At 42.6% G+C, this 19,248-nt stretch overlaps 1 protein-coding gene across 1 annotated transcript; it reads right to left on the bottom strand.

Annotated features, from left to right (window-relative positions):
• Positions 1 to 2,449: 2,449 nt before the first annotated feature.
• On the bottom strand, positions 2,450 to 7,582 carry RPS3 (ribosomal protein S3). The gene is made up of 7 exons (XM_019649419.1): positions 7,499 to 7,582; positions 6,237 to 6,367; positions 5,877 to 5,970; positions 5,368 to 5,462; positions 3,670 to 3,857; positions 2,996 to 3,192; positions 2,450 to 2,524 (listed from the first exon to the last, which is right to left on the bottom strand). Exons 1-6 carry the CDS (start codon positions 7,526 to 7,528, stop codon positions 2,999 to 3,001), a joined length of 732 nt encoding a protein of 243 aa, XP_019504964.1. The 5' UTR covers positions 7,529 to 7,582; the 3' UTR covers positions 2,450 to 2,524; positions 2,996 to 2,998.
• Positions 7,583 to 19,248: the final 11,666 nt, after the last annotated feature.

Raw genomic sequence — 19,248 nt, 5'->3', positions numbered from 1 at the left:
GCACTACATACATTTAGTATAAGGAAGTGCCTTGCAGAATGCTAACGTCAGACTTAAGCCCTATACTACCCTATGTGCTTCTTAAAATTCCTGATTCCTAGGAGTCATGAGGAGTGAATAGGGCCTTAGAGTAAAATTAAACATTTACCATTTCACTTTTCATCAACTGCACTAGAAAGCTAAACTAATTTTTTAAAGAGTAGAAAGAATTTATTCAGCTTGTTGGGCATACACAAAGCATGGTTAATAAAAGCTATGGAAACTAGGAAACAAAGAACTTCAAAGAAAACAGAATCAAGAAACATCCCCGAGCGGATTAAGGTGATGGTAGCTTACATCTTTTGATGGGCTGTGGTTACGGAGTGCTCACTCACTAAGTGCTACCTTTATCTTGTGTGGTTTTTTGAAATAAAATTTTTTTTTAAAATCCCTCCCTTTCTTGATCTAAGTAATGGCTATAGAGGGGTGTTTGTAATTCAACCTGTACACTAATTTGCATACTTTCCTGCATTAAGTCCCCAACTTACAATGGTTTGATTTACCATTTTTCAACTTTATGATGGTACAAAAGCAATAGCCATTCAGAAGTTTTACTTCACACTTGGATATTTCTAAAGTTAGTAGTATGAAGTACAGTACTCTCGTGCGCTGTGCAGTGAGCTCAGCTCTCAGTCAACCACACCATCACCAGGGTAAACAACCAATACTCTGTATTGTACTGTGCTGCCAGTGTTTTTTGGATAGTGTTTTGTTTTCACTTCCTGTCTACAAAATGCCCATCTGTGTCTCCTGGTGAGAAGAGGAAGGCAGTTATACTTGAGATGAAACTCAAGATAATTGCCAACTGTAGGCTAATGTGTGTTCTGAACATAATTTGAGGTAGACTAGACTATGATATTGGTAGGTTAGGTGCTTTAAGTGCATTTTTGACTGGTATTTTCAACTTATGATGGGTTTATCCAGATATAACCCCATGGTAAGTCAAGGAGAATCTGTACTTTAGTAAGTTTTTATTTTTCCCATCCCAAGATGATACTTTGGTGCACCTTCTTTGTTACAGCACCATCTGGTGGGAAGTTAATAGCACTACTGAACCCCAGACTAATTTCCAATTTCAGTGGACTGAGGTTTGCAGAAAACTCATTAGGAAAGTAAAGAATTTCAGAGCCATGACTGTGCCAGTACTAGATGCTAAGATCCTAGATGACCAGGACTGTCAAAACCTGTTGCCAGCACCCAGCCCTCTGGATGCTCAAATTAGCTGAACTACTTTCACTAAAAATAATCCCCTCACAACCGAACTACACAAGTCCAGAAATACAATAAAGCAGCTTAACTCAGTTCAAACACCAGCATTTCCAATAAAATTGCAAAATGCCAATAGCTTTACCCACAAGGGATAAATAAAGCCTTAAATAGTATCTACTAATGAGATATGGTCTCATTACTGACAAAAACAGTAAGATGTTAGTCTAGACCAAGTCAATATAAACATCAAAGACTCTTTAAAAAAGTGAGAAGGGGGGCCAGAGATACATTAGTCAGTACTCTCCCAACATAATTCACTCACTTTACTAAGCCCTCACCATGTGCCAAGCAGTACAAATAATGTGCAGTATCTGCCCTTGTGCAGCTTAACCTAGTTGAGAAGACAAGCAATAAATAGTCAGAGAACCCACTAAGTAGGTGGCCTGTGAAGCCAGCGTTATGTCACAGCCACACCTCATCACCACCTGATGATCTGGCTACCGTCCTTGGCCTCCTAGGCAATGACAGCTGCCACGAGGAAGGAAAGTCCCCTCTCTGATAAATCAATCTGGTCATCATTAGTCTTGTAGAACTGTCACACCAGTCTGTCCCTCACTAGTTTCACCTGAATATACCAGAGCGTCCAATTGCTTATTAACAGACATCAGTAGAAAACACTTCAAAATATGACAGATAAAACAGTAGACAATTTAAATGTTCTTTACTTCTGTGCTCCAGGCTCTTCATCAGTGGCATACATTCCCTTCATACTTGATAGAAATGTTGAGGATTAAATGAGAAAATATATGAAGCACAATACAACTCAAAATATAATGGCCACTGTACTAATCTCCTGTATACAATGTAGATGCCCTTACTCATCAGGAAAAAAATCCTCTTAAATATCTCTCTCTTCTAAACCTACAACTCTGAACTACAGATGAGTTCATCAAGGTTCTGTCCTGTTACCGATAAGCCCTCACTGTCACCATTTACCCCCAACAGGGTCTCTCTCTGGTTAGATCGGCTCATACCCTCCTGTTCTGGCCCTTGCCTCCCAAATACAGTCGAAACCAAGAGATTTCAGGCAAAGCACAGAAACGCAATGAGCAGGCAGTCCTAAGAATCAATCAAGTAATGCTCCAACGGGGTGACGTGACCCTCAGTCTGAATACTGGGTGTACAGTCTAGTCAGGCCATGTATCTTTTAAAAAGATTTTATTAAACATCTTTAACAGAACAACATCCTGGCTCCAGGTCCAGCTGCAAGGAGACCCTAAAACCAAATAAAGCACAACAGTAAGAACAGAAAACTTCATGTGAGTATCGGATTCTTTCATTTACCAAGTGGGTATATTCTCCCACTTAAGAAGGTTTGCATGGAGATTAATAAACTACACACAGAACACTTAGGAAAAAAAACAGGTGTTCTGGTTTAAGGGGGTTGCTGAAGAATAGATAGCTATTTACTAGTAAGAATGCCTTGAATTTTTTGAGCAAATAAAGGACAATAAAGGAAAATTCCTATTTCAAGCACAGTAGTAAACGGGAATTGACGAGACCAAGGCCAAACACCCCTCCCAACAGAATCCTGGGTGAAAAGGGTCCCTGGCTCCAACCTATATTCTCCCACATAAAGTGTAAGCCAATTATCTTTCACGTAGTGCTCACCACAGTGTGCAATGGAACTATTCATAAGGAGACAAAGAAGAGGGCCCCAGTCCGCTCGAGGCTGCTCCAGACATACCTGTTATGCTGTGGGTACTGGCTGGGGCATGGCAGGCGGCTCTGGCTTCCCGCCTTTCTGTTCTGAGATGGGGGTGGTGGGCAGTATCTCATCTTTGGGTTCCACAATGCTCACATGGTCAGGCAGGGGCTTCTTAGGGCCAATCTTACCACTTGGGTCCCAAGGAAGCATGATCTTTACTTTGATGCCCAGCACACCTAGAGGAGAGTTAGGACCAAGGTTAGGACCTAGCTATGGTTTCATCAGCCCCCACTACACAAGAGGATAGGATAGAGGAAGAGAACAGTAAGTTACTCTAGCACCCCTGGATCTAGTCCCTTCTCAGACAAATGCCTCTAATCAACCAATGAACAGGACACTTTTGCAAAAGGAACCCATGCAGTGCCACAGAACATGGCACTGACAAGGACCAAGAGCAGGATGTGGCCTTTCTGACTCGTCATCGTGTCATCACTGAAGGGTATATAGGTGGCTGAGACAAGGACAAACCAACTCTCAGATCCGACTTATCTCAACAATTCACTTCTTTCAGTTCAGTGCAGCCAATCAATAAACCCAAGGAGAACAAACATGCTCTACTACTCCCAGAATGCATTCCCCAAACACTGAGGTATGCATGGAAAACGACATCTATCCGCTAAGGCCCTTTGCCCCAAGAACTCCTGGCTGCTCACCCTGCCTGAGCAGCACATGGCGCACGGCGGTGTCAACATAGTAGTTAACAGGGTCCCCACTGTGGATCATCAGACCATCGACAAACTTCATGGATTTAGCCCTCTGGCCTCGGAGTTTCCCAGACACCACGACCTCGCAGCCTTTGGCCCCACTCTCCATGATGAACCGCAGCACACCATAGCAGGCCCTTTGAGAGAGCAAAAGACAGATATCCATTTGTGTTACCACCAAAAACAAGATCACCCAACCCCATCCTGCTAAAAAAAAAACAAATAGGACTTATGCCAGGCCAATAGGCAATTTGGGAAGGTAGGTAGAGTCAAGCTCAGGCATAGGTATTTAAAAAATACTCCCCAGGTGATTCTACCGTGCAACCAAAATTGAGACCCACCCTCTTATTAAACTCATGATCCTCAAATTGACAACTCCCTCCCCCATTATGGAGCAAGCGTTTCCAGACCAGTCTATCTCTGCCAACTCAGGATTTCTGAATCAGGCAAGCAATCAGTAAGAACCCAGAAGTACCCCCGTTACTGAGCAACTCCATTATGTTTTACTGAAATATTCCATAACCTCCAGAGTTCATGTTCACTGGGAACTCGAACTATTAATATAGGATCCTAGCTGCCTTGACTATTAGCGTGCTGGAAAAAAAAAAAGTTTCCAGGCCTGTAAACTCCTTAGAAAGCCTTAAAATATCATGCCCTGCAACTCACTCATTAGGTTACACACTGGAAGATAATAATTGGAGCCAGCCGCCACTTTCAACAGGAAAGTAAAGAAGTAAGATCTACCACCATGACCCATATATCCTTTCACATTATCTCATTTAATCCTCACAAAAAGGTGATGGTATAATGATCCCTATTTAGAGACAGGAGATCCAAGGATCAGAGAAGTTCAATTAAGTTGCTTAGGGCTCAGAACTTCCAAGTCAAACTTTAACGTGTGCAAAAATTACCTGGAAGGCTTGTTAAAACAGACTAGCCACGCTGAGAATTTTTTCCCCTAAATTCTCAGATGATGGCCCAAGCATTCAAATCAGGCAATCTACTACGTGTGCTTGCCTAGAGCCTTTCCTACCCATCCTACCTACCTAGAGCACACAGCCCTCATGACCTTCCTCTGCTGAACCAACTCCCCACCCTGGGCTTTGCATTAAGTACGACTAAATTCCAAACAGCCTGGTAAGGTATTCCAATTATTTCACAGTCAAACGGCACAAAGAAATGCCTACTGAAATCTTATCAGCACCCCCAGCTTCAGGGCCAGTCTAATCACTTTATGTCCTTTATAAGTCCATGCCTCCTCATATTACTATCTAGTACAGCTTACAAAGATAAAGTGACTAGATTTTAAGCTCGCTCCCATCTGAACTATGTCTTATCTCCTTATAGTCCCCAGAAGAGTTAACACATGAGGGAGTTGAATGACTTCAACAGGAATCCTACCCTCCCCTCCCTGGAGTTTTACACCCCAAAACTTACAACAGTTCTCCATCAAAACCATGATCACTCTTTAAACACCTGCTTCTTTACTAGTCTTTCTTACTAGACTGCCAGTTCAGCGAGGACATGAATCCACAATAGCTTTGTTAAAACCCTCAGAGATTAGCAATCTGCCAAGTAGAAAGAGTTCATTTGAATTAACAAGACGGCACACACCACGTTCTAATCCACAAAAAAAGGGGCACTCACCTGCGTACAGCAAGGCCTCCGAGGAGTTTGTAACGCAGTGACTCTGCCTGAGCAATTGCACACAGACCTCTTGTGGCCACCTTTTCAGCATACAGCTTTCAGAAAGAAACAAGGTATATCTTTAAATGTGTTCCTCTCATCGTTTTCGATGAAAAACCAGCACATTCATCATATGTATAAATTACTATAGTATCCCTCAAATACTAAAGCACTTCTACCCACACAAAGCACACACCCGGTGACACAGGCTGAGCCATTCCTTATTGCAGCTCCCTCGCCCAGCTCTTCCTACAGCCAAACCATGGAGACCGATGGGGCAGCCAGCCCATCATATGTATCGTTACCATCCTCACGATGACTGTAAAAATCCCTTAACCAGAAATGAGCAATACTCATTGACCATGAATAAGCAAAGTCTTCAATGTGATGGTAGGGGTTTTTAGAAAAACCATCCTGAAGAGCCATTTCTAGGTTCACAGTAATCTCTGGCATAAGTCAGGGTCACTCACCTCTACACTGCCCTCAGGGAAGCCAAACCTCTTCTGAACCACAGCAGTCAATTCCCGGATCCTTCGGCCCTTCTCGCCAAGAACATTCTGTGTCCTGGGGAAGATAAAAAAAAGTGACAACACTTCACAGCTCTCAAAAGTTCCAGATGTTAAGTTCAAATCTTGCATGTATGTAGCAGTAAAATCTCATTCATACGATACAAGCAAGTATAAAGCTTGGATGACAAGAATAGAGTTAGACTCAAAAAAAATTACACTTCCTAAGGCCAAATTCATTGGCTGTCCCCTTAAGTTTACAAAATAAACCATGTTAATATATATAACAATTATAGGTGATGGCCAGGAAAATAAGGTTTTTACCTGGTGGCCAAAATAATGATTTCTGTCCTGGTGGGTGTAACTCGGACCTCAACTCCAGAGTAGCCATCTTCAGCCAGCTCCCGAGTGAGAAACTCGTTCAGTTCTGCTTTGAAGATGCCATCAGCAACAAACTAACCAAAAAGTAAAGTTCAAAATTAGATCGTATGCAGGCTCACTTTTTCCTGCCTAGCCTTTCAGCCAATGCAACCCTCATCCAAATTCCAACACCTCCAACAAATTCCCCATCAATCATACTACCCTTGTTCCAAAATGAATGTAGCAACCCTTCTCAGACAAATGCCTCTAGGTCATCTTTTGGAAGTTACTCTGACCCAGGACCCTCAAAACTGTGTCACAGAACGCAGCACAGAGTAGGGGCACCTGGACAAAGACAACACCTCCAGTCAGACTCGTCATCTTCTCTTCACTGAAGGGTTTTTGAGGCTGTCACTTACATGTACGTAAGTTAAAAGAAAAACTTCTAAAATGGCACGTTTACAACTCATTCATTCAGCACAGCAGGAACGCCACCCAAGTGACAGATTAAGCAGTCACACTGCAGCCACAACTTGGACCATCAGAAGAATCCCGGCCGTGTTATCTTGCCTTACTTGATGTACCTGTCTTACCGACCTGACAAATCCTCACAAAAGCGTGTGGGTTTAACTTAAACATGGATGTAAGTATACAAAAAAAATGTCTAAATGCCTACGTCTAAAGCAAATAAACTTAACAGTTCTCTCTCATGAAAAGGTGCGAAGTTGAACCCAAGGAAGCGTTCTTCCCAGGTCTTCTCCTAGATGGAGCAAGAAGTTGTCAGCAGCCTTTCCAGTTGGAAGTCTTTGGGGTCAGAAAGCTGCACGCAGATACAAATATTAAGGCGGCAAGAATACACTACTACCTCCCCCTGCCAAAGCCACGGTGTTACTATCTGAAGGGAATGGCTCATGCCCTCAAAATACCACACGTTTACTAACTTTATCTGTTCACTAAGAAATGCTCGCAAGCGCCTTCTCCGAGACAGGAGAGGCACCCAGTGCTCATCTCTGCTCTCCGCCCGTAACCGGCAAAAATCGTCTCTCCCTCCGCCACACGGCCCTCGCCGCACTCAATCCACCGCCATCCGCGGCCTACGGGAATGCCTCGGAGTCCAGGCCACTTCCTGGGGCAGCGCACGGACCTCTGGGTCCGCGACAGCACGCCGAGAAGCCCTTGACCCATGCGGCGCTGCAATCCCCTGGCCCCAGGCCCCAACACCGCACCTTCCTCTTCTTAGAAATTTGCACCGCCATCTTGCCGCCGTGCGCCGCCGAAAGGAAAGGAAGGGGCTCACAAGCGGAAGTGGGTATAAAGGGCGCGGAGTGACGACAAAGAACTGCGCGACGTGGACGCCTATGGTGCTCATGGGAAATGTAGTGTTTACTTTAGGAAGACTTTCAGGGCAAGGGAAGAGTAATGGAGCCACCTACAGGCGGAAACAGGAGGAGCGGATCAATCTGAAGTGGGGAGTTAACTGGGGAACTTAGAGTCCAGTTCTCATAACTATAGTTTAAAAATGAGCAGCATTTTTATAGTTTAAAAATGAGCAGCAGTAGAGATGAAACTTACAAGTATAAACTCACAGAGCAGCAGAGTTTAACAAGCATGGAACCCTGGTCCCTACACTCTACACTATAATGAAAAATTACTGAAAGTCTATAATGATATTCTTTTAGGCGTCCAACTCTTCTAATCTGTTTTCATTTTCTCCGTTCTAAATGATAATATCTTTATGCATTCTAGGGACTGTTCTATGTCCTTTATACTATTAACTCATTTACCCCTACCTCACCTTCATAAAGTCTGTTACAACTTGTAACAAGTAACAAAGTAGTGGCTCATGGGCTCACAATTCTTTTTCAATTAACCCCCCCCACACACACACACACATTTTACTATGAATATTTTCAACTGTACAGAAAAGTTGAAGAAATTGTGCATCCCCATGTATGCACCTAGGTGCTGCAATGAACATTTTTGCTATATTTGCTTTACCACATATTTCTCTATCCATCCCTTTACCCACCCACCAATGCATCTTTTGACACATTTCAAAGTATGTTGCAGACATCATCAGTACACTTCACCCCTAAACACTTCAAAAGTTTTATTTTAAATTTGGATAGTTTGCCTGCACTTAAAAAACAGCATATTTCTCTATTAAACTGTTTTAGGTTGTTCTTTAAAAATGTAGAAAGATCTAGCAAAATATCAGGCCTACATTTCCTCATGACTGTGTTCTCTTTCCTTGTTAGATGACAAAGCGCTTTCCCATGTGCCACAGTCCCTGGCAGCTTCATTCATTTCTTGTCTGGTCCTAGAAGCCATCTGAGCTTTTCCCCAGCACTAAAACAACCCTGATGCAAAGATCTGTCCTATAGTCATGGAATTAACAGAGTTCTGGAGGGAGCTGAGCAGAGAGACCAGAGAAGATGAAAGAAAGTGGATGAACCGAAGAGATAGATAGGCTGTGAACCTGATGTATCTTTTTTTTTAATTTTTAAAGATTTTATTGGGGAGTTGGGGGAGGGGAACAGACAAGTTGCTGTCCTTTTGTTCTCCAGTCTAGTTGTGGAGGACGTTGCTTCACTGGTCCACGTTGGTATTATCATTGCACTTTTCCTGGGTGAGGCAGTCGCTCGCCGGCCATTGGACGGCCGCTCACAGTGGCTCACGGCAGCTCAGGCTGGCTGGCGGCCACTCACGCTGGCTGCCAGCCACTCACGGTAGCTCACAGCAGCCCACTGCAGCAGGGGCTGCAACCTATGCCGTCACTGGTGACTCACGGCAGCCCAGCTTCAGGTTGAGCTGTTATTCACCATCTTAGCTGTAGAGGGTGCAGCGTCACTGGCCCTTGTGTGGGATCCGAACCAGGGCCCTGCTTTTCAGAGTAGGTGTCCCAAGCCAACTCTTAACAAACACACCACTCGGCCGGCCGAATCTGATGTATCTTGATGATGTATCTTGATGAGGTTAAAGGGGGAAACTGAGAATGATGCCCTGGTTTTTTATTCCAGTGGTCGATGCTTGGTGACAACCCTCACTGAGATGAGGAACCCAGGCACAGTTTTCTTTCTTCATGTGTCACCTCCCTCTGTTCTTCACTCCCCTCTTCATCCAGCTCATGGCCTATTAATTCAGTGTTGCCAGGTTGCTAAAATTTCAACCGAGGTGAATCTGCCTACCTGACTTCACTATGCCCTCACTTGGGATGTGGGCACTGTGGGAGAGTACTCGGCCTTACATGCTGGAGCCAAAATATTTCCTCATTCTGTTATGCCTCTCATTCTCACACAGTGCCTGTTATAATCTTTCTCAAATCAGAACCTCCTTCTCATTCTTAGCAGTCAACCTGCCTCCTAACCTATTGCCTCCCAAATAGATTGTATAGGCAAGAACTGCCTCTCACCTATCCTATAATTGTGTGTGCCCTTGGTCATCCTTTCCTTCTTCCCTCCCTATTCAAGAAAGAGACCCTTTTTTTTTTTTTTACCAAGGTCAGCCTCCCTGTGTGTTCTAGTTCAAGTTTAGTTCTGTTCCTTTGAGACCTTGCTCTAGCAATCATGCCCTCCCTTTGTGTGATACTCTTCTTTTACTGGCTGTTTCCTTCCCCACCCCTCATGTTAAATATGTTACTTCCTCCAGGGTTATGACGCTCCTAGTTGTAGAACAAATTTTAAAAGATTTTTTGTTTTTACTGCTTTTGTGTCATTGTTAAAGGACTCACACTTCTGATACTGCTGCTTACAATAAAAGTAAGATCCAGTGTATGGAAGGGCATGAGAAAACGAGCATCCTCACACTGTAGGTGTGAACTGGGCTTCTTTTTTGGGGGCGGCTTGATGATACCCACCATAATTTAAGATATGGATTCCCTTTGGCCCAGCAAATACATTCCTTTTTATCTACTCCAGAAAAACACCTACCCAAATATACAAGAAGGTGGATGCAAGAATGCTCATTATAACCCTGTTAATAATAGTGGAAAAAATACATTAAGAACATCCCAAAGCCCTTCAGTAAGGAAGTGGTTATGGAATATTATGTAGTGATTAAAAAGAATGAAATGGGGCCGGCAGAGTGGCGCATTGGTTGGGGGCTGGCTTGGGATGCCAGAGGGCCCCAGTTAGGATCCCACATATGAGGGCCAGTGACACTGCCCTCTACAGCTAAGATGGTGAACAGCAGCCCGACCTGGGGCTGGGCTGCCGAGAGTCGCCAGCGACGGCGTAGGCTGCAGCCACTGCTGCAGTGGGCTTCCATAAGCTACTGTGTGTAGCCGAGAGCCAGTGTGAGAGGCCAGCAGCCTGCAGCTGATCTGCCTTGCCCCGGAAGAGCGCAATGATGGTGCCAGCTTGGGCCAGTGAAGTAGCATCCTCCACAACTAGACTGAAGAACAAAACAACAGCGGCTTGTCTGTTCCCCTTCCCCCAATTCCCCAGTGCTGTTCCCCTCCCCCAATTCCCCAATAAAAACCTTTAAACAAAAAAAAGAATGAAATGGCTATATGTACACATATGAAAAGAGCACCAAGAAATATTGCTATGTGCAAAACAGAGTTGCAGAACAATATGGACTGTATAATATTGATGTACAATAAAATAAAAACATAAATGCATGTAAATGCCTAGAAGAATCTATGCCCAACTAATAGATAGCTAAACTTACTTCTGAGAATGGAGCAGTCCTGGGGGGAGGTTAAGAGGCAATTTACTTTATTGCTCAACTTTTCTTATAATAAAAATATATTCACATATTACTTATGAAATTGAAAATGAATTAAAAAAGAAAAAATGCAAGGGCCACAAACATAGATGGATTTCTGATCATGTGGTCACTTGTGAAAAAATGTGAATGGTCCAGCCTCCAACACCAAATCCCATAATCTTTTCTTCTGAAATCTTAGGGTAAAGAAAAGTTTATTCTCTTAATCCAACTATAAATCTCTACTGTCTGACATGGTAGCCATTGGCCTCATGGACTATTAAGTACGTACTTGAAATGTGGCTGGTCTGAGTGGAAAAACAGCTCTACGTGTAAAATACAAGTATATAAAAAAAGAATATCACAATCATTTTTATATCGATTCCATGTTAAAACAACATTTTAGATGTATTGAATTAAATAAAATATGCTATTAAGTTCCCCTGTTTCTTTTGCTTTTTTTTTTTCTTTCATGTGGCTACCAGAAATTGTAGAATTACACATGTGGTTTATATTTCCGTTGGGCAGTGCTGCTGTAATCTTTCAACCACAGAAATCAATGGTGTTTTATTCTCTTTGTTTCCATGAGATTTGGCTCAGTGATTGGCAGAGAGAAGGCACTTAGTTACTGTTTACAGGCTTATTGAACAAAAGAAAGCTTATAAGGAGTCTTGCCAATCTTGTTCCCTGTTTGCCCTGGGCTCTGGGAAACTCTGAGCCCAGTTTCATGCTCATTTGAGTTTCTGGGACCCCACCCTGGCCCAGATCAGCTTTGGATGGGTGGAGGAGGCCTATTATGTGGAATTCAGGATTGGTTCTAGAGCCCTGGACACAAGAAAGTGAGACCATCACAGCTCCCTCTTCCACATACACATACCCTTTCTCCTTTATGAGACCCAAGTGGTCCAGTGGGCAGGTAGCGGTGAACTCAGTGAGAGCAACCATTTAACCTTGGTCAGGTTTTTCTGAGCAAACTGCCTGTGTGGCCGCTGGATCCACACAGCCAGCTCGGGTTTGCATTTAAATCCCTGCCATTGGGGCCAGACAAAACGTCTTTCAGATTGAATGATGCTCTGGAGAAACTATAGTTTTTTTCATTCAGCAAAAGTTTGCCAAGCATCTGTTTAGCGTGGTCATAGAACTGAGCCAGACAACTTGAGTTCACACTCCTGGTCTGACTGTTTACTAGCTATGTGGCCTTGGTTGAATTATCTCTGTATACGTTTTCTCTGCATAACGGGATAAAAATAATAATAAACCCACCCCATGGGATGATTATGAGATTACTAGTGTTGTAATGTGTAGGGCAGAGAAAGCTTCCTTAAAGGAAAGACATGGGAATAATTGAGCCAGAGGTCAGACTGCTGAAGCAGAAAGAAGTGGTCCAAGGAGAGAAAAAGGTCAGGGAAGTCCCAAACCATCAGGCTTTCTCTTAGGAGTGTGGGATTAAGGTCTGGTCTGGAGAGGTGGGGCCCAAGAACAGCTCTAACAAGAAACTGCCCGGGGCTGGTGAGGGAGTGGTGGTGGTGGTGGGAGGGGTGCAGGTAAGAAACACCAGCTGGACTCTTCCTGGGGATGAACACAGCTGCAGTAAGTTTGTCCAGTTTAATTTTAGAACGCGGAAATTCCACTTTTCCTGAACTGACACTCCCAAAACTCTGCGCACTTCGCCCTCTGGCGGTAATCACTGGCAACTACAGCGCCTTGGTCACTCTTTTTCCCAGAAAGGGGTGGGGCTTCGTCTCTCCTTACCTCTTCAACTGATCCGCTTAGTCAAGTGGCCATGTTTGGCGACTCATTTAAGAGGCTGAGAATGTGGGACAGACATAGCTAGGGAGGTGAGCGTGCTCCACAGAAACAAGAGGCAGGAGACTGGCTTCCCAAGATTTGACTAGTGAAACCCACACATAAGGGACTGAATTGACTGTGACCCCACTGAGGTGACCAGAGGACGGGAAAAAGATGGTAACAAGCCAGTGCTACCAACTGCCCAGCTTCCTGCGCAGAGCAAGGCTGTGTGAGCCGGCAGCTGGTTAGCTTGGAGACAAAGGGGAGGGGTAAGAGCCAGGAGCTGGTATACAGCCAGCGCTGCCCAGGGACAGGAACCAGGCCTGGGGTATGACAGGATTGGCTCCAAGCAGGGAGTGCTCTTTCTTAGAGGTGAATGTTTTTGGGCCTTTGTAGAGAGGAGCCATTAGAACCATCTAATCTAGTTCTCCAGACTGTGATTCCACAGGCTAGAAAGGCCTGAGGTTCTGGCTCCAAGTAAACTGGTAGCCTTGCACTTCTGCAGAGAGACAATGGACATGTCTGCCTTGTAAATGGTACAGAACTCCACGCAGTCATCCAGCGCTGGGGATGAACTGGACCAATGGAACTTGCCTCCACTACTGGGGGGAATGTAAATTCGCGCCAAGTGGCTTTGGAAAGTTTATTATCCTTGAGGAATGTTGATGTTGCATCCCCAACCCCAGCAATTCCACTCCTGGTTATACAGCTGACGGCCTGGTCTTCAAAATTTTGTGCTCACATTCTCCCTTTCAAGAATATGCAAGTTGTGGTTTTCCTTTGTACACTCTAAATTATGTAGAACTTTAATATAGGTAGAATTTTTCACCATGTTTAAATAAACTTGCAAAGACTGATTTCCAGCATTATCATAATGTCAACACTTTGAAATAAAGCGGTTAGTCACGCTTTTAAATGTCTCCATGGGAATATAAATGCCACAGTGATTTGATACCCACAATTATCCATTTAAAAAATACACAGACTCGTTTTTCTTGAGCAGTTACGCATTTTATATTGTTTCATTTTCTCCTTGAACTTATATTTCCAGTCTGCACAGGCCTGGGAATGTCTTCACGCACCCTAGTAAATCCAGAGTACCCCGTAGAATGGACCCACGACCCCTTCCCTGTCCACTCCCCATGCCCTGTCTGGCTGAGTGAACTCAGGTCTGGTTTAGCTGGGTGATTTTCCAGGAAGATCCTGAACTTGCTGGGTGTTTTCCCAGCTCAGTGACCCACTAAGATTTAGTTTCTTTCCATTGCCCTTTGTTTACTTGTCAAGAAGGATCTGAACCAGGGTCCTAGCATGCAGGAGCATGTGAGCTTCTAGCCTTAACACTCTTAATAGATTGCTACTTATGTAAGCATTGAGTAATTTCAATCACTAATCACTACGTATATCGAGAGCTTATCATGTATTAGTAACTGTGCTGAGTGCTTTATATATGTTATTGCTCCATAATCTTCACAATGCAGTTTAACCTATTTACCATAGGATTAACTCATTTTACCAACAAAAAGAAACTGGCTTTCTAAGACCAAAAATCTAGCCCCCCAAATAAAATTACCTATTAACACCCAGGAATTTAAAGGGTTAGGCAATATCGTTTTCCAGACATTATCGATAATTTTCCACCAACAAAAAACCACAGTTGGAGAAGTTAAGATGTCTCCATCATAATTGTATTGAGACTTCTTGAGAAGATGGTAACTAGGCACCAGGACATTTCTTAAATTCTTTCTGTAAAGCGACTTTGAATTAACTAAAATCAAAACAGGATGGTAAGTGAATGCAATAAATGATTGGGGACCACAAAGTGTTGCAGGATACCAAGTCCTGTCCTGTCCCATCATGAAGGTGGGATTTCGCAGAAGAGCAGGACAGCTTGGAAAAGGAGCCGCTAGAGGGCAGCAGAGCACAGCGGACCCGGCCTGGTCACAGGAACTGCAGCCGGGGTTCTGTTGTGAAGTGCACCCAAAACAAAACACCTGGCAGAGAGAACATGTGACTGCCCAGCTTCTCTTGAAGGGGAAGGGAGGCAGGTGCCCGGAAGAAGGTTATGGACCAGCACTGCCCAATAGAAATATTGGGTCTCCGGAAAAGTCACGACACATGTTTACAACAGATGGCACTAGTTCATTTTTGGAAGTACTAGAGTCATTCGCATCTATGTTATTGCTATGTCATTTGACAGCTGACAGTTCTAGCTTCATTCTAAAAAAACAGTTGGGCGATTTGGTTGAGTTTTGGAGATTTTACAACAAGTTGAAGATGGAAGACCAAACAGTGCATTTTCGCCATGTTTTACTGTTTTACTTCCATAAAGGGAAGAACGCGTGTCAAGCTTGTGAAAAGTTGCATAAAGTTTACAGTGACAATGCTCTACAAGAACGTCAGTGACAACGATGGTTCATAGAATTCCATGCTGGTGATTTTGATCTCGACAATGCTCCTCTGTCAGGGAGGCCCAACGAGGTTGATGACGACAAAATAAAGGCATTGATCGAGTCAAACCTATGTTACACAACACAAGACATTGCAGAAACATTGAACATCCATCATTCAAGTGTTCACGACCACATAAAGAAGCTGGGATATGTAAGCAAGCTCGATATTTGGGTTCCTCATGAACTCAAAGAAGTTCATTTGACGGCGCGTATAAACATCTGCAATATGCTCATTAAATGTGAGGAAAACTATCCTTTTTTGAAGCAACTGATAACTGGTGATGAGAAGTGGATTGTGTACAACAATGTAGTGTTCAAACGGTCTTGGTCCCGACGTGATGATTTGCCTCAAACGACATCGAAAGCAGACATTCATCAGAGGAAGGTTATGTTCTCAGTGTGGTGGGATTTTAAAGGTGTCGTGTTTTTCGAGTTCCTACCAAGTAACTAAACAATCAATTCAAATGTGTACTGTCGGCAATTGGACAGTTTGAACAAATCGATCATCCAGAAACATCCAGAGCTTGTTAATTGTAAAGAAGTTGTGTTCCATTGTGACAATGCGAGACCACACATAAGTTTGATCACCCGTCAAAAATTATTGGAGCTTGGATGGGATGTGTGGCCACACCCACCATACTCACCTGACCTTGTGCCATCAGACTTCCACTTGTTTCGCTCTCTTCAAAACTCCTTGCGTGGTACAACATTCAATTTAGATGAGGCTGTAAATCAGCACCTTGTTCAGTTTTTCATAAATAAAGACAGGTCCTTCTATAAATGAGGAATTATGAAGCTCACTGAAAGATGGCAAAAGGTTACCGAACAAAACGGGCAATATATCATTGATTGATCTTTGTTCTTTATATAAATAAATGACCTTTGAAAAACATAGACAAAATACATCATGACTTTTCCGAAGACCCAATATAATGTGAACCACATTCATAATTTCAAATCTTCCAGTGCCACTTATAAAAGAAAAAAAAAGAAACAGGTGGCTTTAATTTTAATATATTTATTTACCCCCACATATCCAAAATATCATTTTAGCATGTAATTAATATAAAAATTTATTGATATCTTACTTTTTTTGGTATTTGGTCTTTGAAATCCGATGTGTATTTTCTATTTACATCACTTCTCATTTCAAGGGTTCAATAGCCACTTGTGACTACAGACATTTAATTTCCAGCAGGTAGGCACTTCCTGCAGGACAAGGGGTTTAGGAGGATTGCAGTATCATCCCAGGGAGAAAGAAGGTCAGGCCAAGGACTTCTCCTGGCCCTATGTACAGTCACCCGATGCACCAACACCTCCTATAAATATTTCTGCCAGAGCATTGCTATCTCTATCCTCATTTCTCAGGCCCTCTCTTTGCTCCACCAGAGCTGCTTTCTAACGTTCCCAGATTAGGAAACTTTCATGGCTCCTCCTGTCCCCTCTGCTTCCCTGTGGTCTGAGACCAGAGCTGTTCAGGTTTGCAGAGGTTTGAGAGTTTAGATAGCTTCACTTCAAAAGAGCACAATGATTTGGAAGACTTGACAACAACTTGATTCTTGATCCAGTTTCCCACTGAGAGAGGCAGATCTGCAGAGGTGAGAGCAGGCTGTGGTCTTCCCCAAGCCTGGTGTGGATCTCAGCAGTGTGGCCTTGGGCAAGTGGCTTAAAGCTGCCTTGGTGCCTCAGTTTCCTCATCTGTAAAATGGGAATAATAATAGTAGTTATCCAATAGGCTTGTTGTGAGTATTAAATGAAGTAAAATTGTGCTTGGCACATAGTCAAAGCTAAATAAATGTTAACTTTTAAAAACCTATATTTGTATAACTGCATTTCAACCCTTTTAAACAATTATTATTTGGCAAAATATATAAACTACTGAGAACTGACAGCTGCCGTACTGGGCCTGGCATTGCTCTGATCAAAACTTTGTGGCGCCTGGATTGGTCTGTTATAACATCACATCTTGTCACCTTCAGCCAAATAATGAATCCCATCATTACCAGTCTGCCAACTAAAATTTTATATATATAATTAAAGTTTATTGAGGTGACAATTATTAGCAAAGCTACACAGATTTCAGGTGTACAATTCTGTAATACGTCATCTATAAATCACAATGTGTGTTCACTACCCAGAGTCAGTTCTCCTTCCATCACCATATATTTGACCCCCTTTACCTTCATCTACCACCCTCCTCTCCCCTACCCTCTGGTAACCACTAAACTTTTGTCTGTGTCTGTGAGTTTTGTTTCTTCATTTGTTTTTCTTGTTCTTTTGTTGTTTTCAGTTTTATATACCACATATCAGTGAAATCTTATGGTTCTTGACTTTTTCTGACTTATTTCGCTTAGCATTGTAATCTCAAATCCATCCATATTGTCACAAATGGCACTGTTTTATCTTTTCTTATGGCAGAATAGTATTCTATTGTGTATATATACCACAACTTTTTTTATTTATTTATTTTTACAACTTCTTTCTCTAATCATTTATCGAAGGATGCTTTGGTGCCAACTACATTTTTTAAACAACATAAAGAGAAAGATTATCAATTAAAATACCTTTGAAAACAATTTTGGTTTTTTTGCTAATAAACAGCTAATGTTTATTAGTCAATAATAAGCACAGTGTCAGGTGATATTTTTTTCTTTTTTAAACATGCTTTGACACATTTAATTTCCACAACAACTTTATGAATTGGATTCTATATTTTATAGATGAGGAGACAGGTCGCAAAGCTGGGAAGTGGTATAAGTAAGATTCAGATCCCAGTCTGGATCCTGAGTCTGAGCATGGGCCACTCTTTTCTACTTTTCACCAGAAAAATCTATAGGCCTTTAGGCCTCACCTTAAAAGCTCTCACCTCTGTAAAGTCCTTTCAACTGCCCCCAGCCTAACACCCCCACCCCCACCTCCACCGCAGCCCATCATGTGCTCCTAGGCCTGTGCTTCCAGGCACTTGGTTCAGGCCTCTTGTCATCTGTCACGTGACATCACCCTGAGTTACACGGGAATCTAGTTCCTCATACCAGGGTGTCAGCCTCCTGCCTGGTGACAAGGCCCAGGCTCAGGCCCAGAGTAAGGAGCCCGACAGGCTGAGGTTTGATTTCTTGGCTCTGCCATCTACTTTGTGGGATGCCTTAAACAAAAGCCTTAATTCACTGTACCTCCAAGGTATCAGAGTGCTTTTGGCAATATGTGTAAAGTTTCTGACATATAATAGATGTTTTATAAATCATGGTTTCTTATCATCAGAGACAATGGCTGTGCTGTGTTTTTCTCTGAATTAAAAAATAAGGCTTTTTGCAATCACAAAATGACATAATTAGTACATTGATATGGAAGGCAATTCGGTTACAACGTAAACACTTTAAATGCACTGGCCTTTTGACCCAACAATTCCACTTCTAGGGAATTACCTAAAAATATATTCCCACATATGAGAAATTATATATATGCATAAAGTATTCATTGTAAGAAAAAGATTAGAAGCCACTATAATGTTCAACACCAGGGAATTGTTTAAGCAAATTGCAATATACCCATCAGATGGGATGCTATGAAATCATGAACAAGAATGACATGGCTCTATGTACAGTGGAATGAACCACTTTCCAGATTTTGTTTTAAAAATGAGCAAAGTGCAGGACAGGTGGAAATGTTACAATTTGTGTAAAAACTAACGAGAAAGGCTGTGTATGTAAGTACTTATGTATGCATTGAGTATCTCTGAAAGGAACCTCCAGAAGCTGCTTTTGGATATGGTCTCTGGACTGGGGGCTGTTAGGCTGGGCTTCAGACATGGAAAGGAGGCTGACTTTTCACTGACCACCCTTTTTGAATATTGTATGATATGCATCTGTATTGATTACATTTTTAGTTAATTTAAAACTAAAAATGAACACCCAGAGATACTCAATCTCAGTCATAACATTTTCTCAAAGATTATATAGAAATAGCCAACAGATATATGAAAAGATGTTTGACATCACTAATCATCAGAGAAATCCAAAACTACAGTGAGATAT

Source organism: Hipposideros armiger, unplaced genomic scaffold (assembly GCF_001890085.2).
Source record: "Hipposideros armiger isolate ML-2016 unplaced genomic scaffold, ASM189008v1 scaffold_132, whole genome shotgun sequence".
In the NCBI taxonomy this organism is placed as follows: Eukaryota; Metazoa; Chordata; class Mammalia; order Chiroptera; family Hipposideridae; genus Hipposideros; species Hipposideros armiger.
This window is presented reverse-complemented; position numbering and strand designations above follow the sequence as displayed.

What these genes read in the sequence shown, in the direction of transcription:
- RPS3 (XM_019649419.1), bottom strand. Translation starts at nt 7,528, where the DNA reads ATGGCGGTGCAAATTTCTAAGAAGAGGAAG. An exon ending in ATCATTATTTTGGCCACCAG is followed by an intron (nt 5,971 to 6,236) that starts GTAAAAACCTTA and finishes TATCTTCCCCAG; the next exon opens with GACACAGAATGTTCTTGGCG. An exon ending in GGAGGCCTTGCTGTACGCAG is followed by an intron (nt 3,858 to 5,367) that starts GTGAGTGCCCCT and finishes GCTCTCTCAAAG; the next exon opens with GGCCTGCTATGGTGTGCTGC.